The sequence below is a fragment of the Lepidothrix coronata genome, unplaced genomic scaffold (assembly GCF_001604755.1).
Source record: "Lepidothrix coronata isolate B3197 unplaced genomic scaffold, Lepidothrix_coronata-1.0 Scaffold31, whole genome shotgun sequence".
Lineage (NCBI taxonomy): Eukaryota > Metazoa > Chordata > Aves > Passeriformes > Pipridae > Lepidothrix > Lepidothrix coronata.
The window spans coordinates 8151506-8157570 of record NW_016690211.1 but is presented as its reverse complement, the minus strand read 5'-3'; the positions used below and the strand labels follow the sequence as shown (position 1 = coordinate 8157570).

Genomic DNA, 6065 nt, shown 5'->3' with positions numbered 1-6065 from the left:
GACATTTCCACAGACATTTCTAACGCTTTTACACTTTCAAGTAGTTGAGTTCCCCTGGCCACTGGGTTTTGTAACAAATGTGTGCTACAGCAGTACAGGTTCATGGATTCCTCTAGCAGCAAAGGCCCATTTCAAAGGGCACGTGGTCTTTTCGGGTTGATCTGTTTACTGGCCTGTTCCTCCTCTTGAAGAGCTGCCCGGAACGACTTCACTTTGTCTTTAATGAAAACAGAAGAGAATGAATACTGATGTGCCAGCGCTGAACAGATCTGGAAACTAAACCCTGATCCTCTATATCCCAGCCCTCGTGCACAACAAAGAACATTCCTTCATAAAAATAGCTGATGCTACAAATTAAATTCAATACTCACCATACAAACAAGTTGCTTAGCAACTTAGTCCCTTCTTGGATGCTACCCCTGTCTTTAGGCAGGGTAGGTTTGTAAACTGCACAACTGCACACCCAGAATGCACACTTACATCCTCCTTCTATCTTAGAGAATGTAGGGAGATACTACATGTTCACTTTTCCTTCCCAGCACCTTCCAAACCAACCAACCTTGGAGGCATACAAAATTTTATTCAGCGTACAATCAGCCTCTTCTGTACATTTAATTTCTAGTCCCCCTGTTTTCCTATGAATATGAAAAGCATTTGTGAATAAATATTGGAACTTATTCAACTGTAAACAGTTAAATGCATCATTCATTTGTTTCATCATAAGATGAAACAAGAATAAGAATAATAAGAATGGGAGAAACCTGAGAAAGGAAGTGTGGCATCCTCATACTTCTATTCCTGTTCCCTTCCATTCCCCAGTAATATGCCCAAGAGTGGGAAGACGGAAACCAAAAGGACAACATAAAGATGTCAGTCCCACAGTGACAGAAGTAAAAGCCAAACAATTCAGTGATCATTATGCGCCATGAGCAGAACATAGAAGATGCCAAGACAGAATTTTTGACTTAACAGGTGTTCCCTCCTGTAAAACTACACATACATCATGCTTCCTGTAAAGATGCAAGGATCTCTTAGATAGCATTTTACCTCCAGTACCTTGTTTCAAAAACAATATCTAGTAAGTTTTTGAAAAACAGGAAGTCATCTAAACTGTTTTTTCACTGCTGGTGTCTCAAACTGTCTTCTGAAAAGGAAGGCATCATCCATAAAAAGAAAAGGAACCCCCAATCCCCAATGCTAAAGCATAACTGGCATGCTTACGAGGCAAACAGGTCACATCTGATTCACTTGATGCACTCTTCTAATTTACAGCAGATAGACTGAATAAAAAGTAAGATTTTAACTTACAGTTTTCTACCACATCAAAAAACCCCTCCCCTCAGCCCCAAATCCCACCCTTAAGCTTTTACTAGTATAGCATTTCTCCTAGAGTCCAAATAGTTAACAAAAAAAGGAAATGAAAAACTAATCTCCATGAGGTACCAAGATGACAAGCTGATTTTAGAAGATAAGTGGAAGAGTAAATTTTGGGCACCAAGTAAAGTAATAAATCTGCAATTTGTCTTTCAACATAGATAAGCTGACAAAATTCTAACAGAAAGGCTGTTGAAAAAAAAAGGTAAACTACCAACCAAGATACTCAAGAGCTTGATGCCACTCGTAAGCACAGTCTTAAAAAAATGACAGCAGGTTCCCTGCTACACTACAGAATGCAACAGATTAGGAACTGGGAGTTCCTACTTCTTTTTCCTCATTGCATTGCCTTCTGGGTTTTTTCATACAGTTGGTTTAGATTTTCTTACCTTCCTTTAGTGTTTTGAAAAAAAAGGAAAAAAAAAATTGCAGGATTGAGTTTATACTTCCTGGAGGTAAAGCATAGACTCTTCCTTTATGTTAGGATGATCTGAGCACAGATGTGAACCTGTTCTCAGGCAGCAGAACAAATGTTCCTTCCAAAGGACACTGCAGAGCAGCACAAGTGGGTAAAAAAGACCCTTGACTATATTCACACTCTTTTTTTTCCTCCTCATTATTACTGCAAGTCTCCATGGCATATGCTAATAATGTACAGAAAAGTGATTAAAAGCAATTTACCTCTAAGTTCGGTCAGAATATCAATTTTTTGCTCTAGAATTGCTTCAAGTTGGGTAGCATAAGAATCCACATCATAGTCTACTTCTTCTGTCATGTCAAGAAGTAGTTTTTCAACTTCCAACCATCTAATAGATTCCTAGATAAAAGTTTAAAAAAATCAAAAAATACATCAGCAAAGTTTCAAGACAAGTGGCCAGAAAAAGAGCTGATTTAGACTTTTTATCAAAATTACCATACATTTACTGTCTAGTCACCTCAATATAACAGATTTAGATACTAAAATGAAATCTTATTCCTAATTCAGCAAAACTGTATCTTTTCTACCTTATGTTTTAATTCCAGTGGTCATACCAGCACCAGCTACGCCAGTACTCTTCAAATTCAAAACATTAGGTGGTTCTAAAGCTAAGAAACTCAGCGAGCAGAACTTTACATCATGGTTGTGTCCCCTTAGGCAAGTTTCAAACTTTGAAGCTTCAATTTTAAGTATCAGCTGGTTACCACTGACTATAGTCCTAGAGTCATTACTACAGACAAGAAGCCAAGATAATTTTGTCTAGTTTTGAGAAAAGCTGTATCGAAGATCTATTTTAAACTCAGTAATTGCATGATCTAACTCCACTCACAGGACTACAGTAAAGGCTCTTTCTCAGGCATCTTTGCATTCTGAATATCATCAAAAAAAAGAGGAAAAAAAAGGATTGCAGCAAAGAACTGAAAGAGAAGCTTAAATCTTACAGAACTATGCAAAGCTGTGATCAGAACTGATCCCATCAGAAATGCTTTGATTTAAAAAAAGAAAGCAGCTGACAGTTCTAGGCATGCTGGGCCTGACACACTAAAATAAAGTCTTTCCTTCTGTGCTCAGTAATGTAAGCAAAATTGAAAATTGTTTTTTGGCTTTCAGGACAGAAGGAGCTTGCATTGGGGTAAGACTCATCTCATCTAACATAATCTTGTACATCCAAAACAGAGAAAACCCAAAACCTTTAGAGCACGTTTCCTTGTGTTGGTATAGTTTAGCCATTTTTATTAGGAAAGGATGTTTTGTATCAGTTGCTTCCAGGAAAAAGCTGACAGAAGATGACTGGTACAGCTGGTAGATTGTGTATCGGGGCAGCCCAGCCACTCGCACAGCATAAACTAACAAGCCATGCTGCGAACAAAGGAACCTGAGGCTCAGACATGTTTCCTTCCACTGACCACTGGAAGGAACAGAAGTCTAGAGCAGAAGGCCAGATGGTCACACAGAGGCAATAACATCTTTAACTAATGCAGTTTGTCTCTCCAGAAGTCACAAGCATTAGGACACAGCCACAGCATATGGCATATGACTTTCACACTTCTGTATGTTTTACTTCAGGGCTAATGTTTCACAATAACAATCTCTGCATCTGTTGTAAAATGTGTTATTCAGCATCCTACTATATTATGAACACTCATCAACGTTCTGCTAAGCTAGATACATAAATTGAGGTTTAATACAGGTTTAATGGTCTGCTGTTCTCTGGCAAACAGCCAGTCTGCCTAAAGGCCCTTTAGGTTATGAACAGAAGCAATTCACATTTCCTTCTCAAAACTAGTAACTCATTGCCACAATTCATTTTGTGAGTGTAAAAGACTCCGTAACACTGACCAGCATTATACTGCATGGGCAGTATTCCTTTCACAAACCCTGACAAATAGCGAATGAAAACCTTTACGTAGCTGTAAAATGGAAGCAAACAGACAGTTTGAAATGTATGTGTCTCATCTGGATCTCAGAGGAAGATGTCACAAAAGGGTACTCAGATACAATACTTGGACAGAGTATTGCAGTATCTTAGAGGGAGACGACCAAACAGAAATGGAGCTGATAGAGACGTTACTATTAATTGCCAGCCCTGGCAAAGGAAAACTTTACTAAATTTCTGGGATGATATGCTTCTCTTTCATCATGAGGACAAAGGTTAGTGGTTATGGAATCTGTAGGCTTACAATAATAGATCAATTTAGAAATCTTTGACAGATCAGAACAGCCAGATGACATCCTACATATTCAAGAGTATGCACTTTCATTGGGAAAACCCGAATTCCTAGATTAGGATAAAAAAAAGTAGAGCTCCATCTTTTACCTGGAAGACAGTCCTGTGGTCTTCTACTACTTGCTCTTCCATTTCTACCATTTGTGACACAGCTTCATGGAAAGTAAACAACTGTGGAGAAACTTCCTCTTCCTAAAAACAATAGTTAGTCTTGTTATTCTAGAAAGAACTGTGTCTACAGAAACATATTGAATGTGATCCATTTCATCACTGAACATGGAAAGAAATATGCAGAAGGCAAAACCTGTCAAAAATAGAATTTAATACTTCTAACAAGAAAATCTCCACAAATGAGCAAAGGGGCAATAAATTCAAAACATATTAAAAATATTTACAGATTTCAATTCAGTTAATATTCACTAAAATTTTCAGTCACTAATCTTAGCAAATATTGCAAAATAGGGTATTCCACATAAAAATAACAAGTTGAAAGAATGGGAAGAAGAAACCACAAGGGAAGAATTATAATTTCTAGTAGGTTTTAATGCCTACAAAAAACTCTGGATTTCTGTCAGGGCTTTTTGTTCTGCATGCTGCAACAGACAGGCAACAGTTTTCAAAAGAAGAGAACAGCAATTACATTCAATACATTTCAGGAAATCAAAATTAAATTAATCCTTCAGGAAAAAAAGTTAAATGTGAAGTGAGAAATCGAAAATGTACATAGTGATTCATACATTAGAAGAATGCACTCGTGGATGTACAAACTGGGGCAAACAGGGCTTGTTTAGAAATGAATCGTTAACAAAAAAAGAAGAAAGTGCTAGGTAGGCTTTAATTAATGTTTTAGCAAGACAGTACAGTTCATAATACAACGCTTTTGAAATATTTTTTAAAGCTTAATTTCATTCCACATGAGTAATGAACAAGTGTGATATGAAAGGATATCTGGCTGGAAGGACTGTCTGGTGGAAAGCTATAGGAATCACTAGGATGTTCTTATAAAACAGAGTACTGGAAGAAAAGGTAGTTATCAAAGTGAGAAATACTGCAGACACCACAAAGAAGTGGTGAAGAGAAAAACTCTGAGAAACAGAGTTTTGTGAAAAAAGTTAGGATACTACGGACTTTTTCTTTCTATTTTTCATCAGCATTTTCACAAATCGAGTTTTAATCCCTACTGAATATTTAAGGAACCGTGACTAGAGCTGATAATCAGCAATGAGGGAAAATGCCCTTTGGAAGATGCCTCTCGGCTCCCCACTCCTGCAGCACAGGAAGACATATTAGGACCATCACGTGGTTCTCTTCCCAAACAGTGCACTGGGGTTTCACCCCAGGAAAATCAGGATGCCAGGAGGAAGAATGATGGGTAGCCAGATTTCTACATGCAGAGAAAGGCAAACTCACTTGAAATGGGGTTTGCATGCAGGGAAAATAATGCTCAAGACCACAAAGAGTGTTAAATAAAAAAGACAAATGTCCCAGGAACTGCTAACTGCTGAAAAAAATGTGAAGCTATACTGGAAAAAAATGCACACGTACAGATTGCCAGAGCCTAGAGCAGACCCTGCCGAGATATTAAAATCCCTAATCAGAAAGGAAGATTAAAAAAAAACTTCAAGAAATGTTTTTGAGTTTGGTTTTTCTTTTGTATGCAAATGAACAAAAAAGTGAAAAAGTGAAGAGGCATGATCTATTTACCTGAAGATCTTGCTAACAGGCTACAAATACACATTAATCTGGATTTGTTCTGCCACTGTATTTCATTATCTCTTTCCATGTAATACTGTAAACTACTCACGTTTTGTTCACAAAGCAGTTTGAGATCATCTCTCTGAGGAGAGCTTCCCACACCCCACTGTGTCTCCAAGTCATCCATCTGATTGGGAGTATGGTGTATAATGGAACGGATGTCCCCTGAGGTACTAGGATCGACTGTCAGCTCCTTCACCCTACAAACAGAAAATGTTCCAGCTGTAAATT

The 6065-nt window shown here is 37.8% G+C and overlaps 1 protein-coding gene across 3 annotated transcripts in view; it reads right to left on the bottom strand.

Moving 5' to 3' along the window:
- KIF2A (kinesin family member 2A) overlaps nt 1-6065 on the bottom strand; it is a 51293-nt gene continuing 45228 nt past the window's right edge. For all 3 annotated transcript variants that reach the window (XM_017811260.1, XM_017811261.1, XM_017811262.1), the window contains 4 exons: nt 5884-6034; nt 4170-4271; nt 2056-2191; nt 1-217 (listed from right to left, as the gene is read on the bottom strand). In XM_017811260.1, coding sequence (XP_017666749.1) covers nt 132-217; nt 2056-2191; nt 4170-4271; nt 5884-6034 — 475 coding nt within the window. In that variant the 3' untranslated portion in view covers nt 1-131. The remainder of the gene's footprint in view (nt 218-2055; nt 2192-4169; nt 4272-5883; nt 6035-6065) is intronic.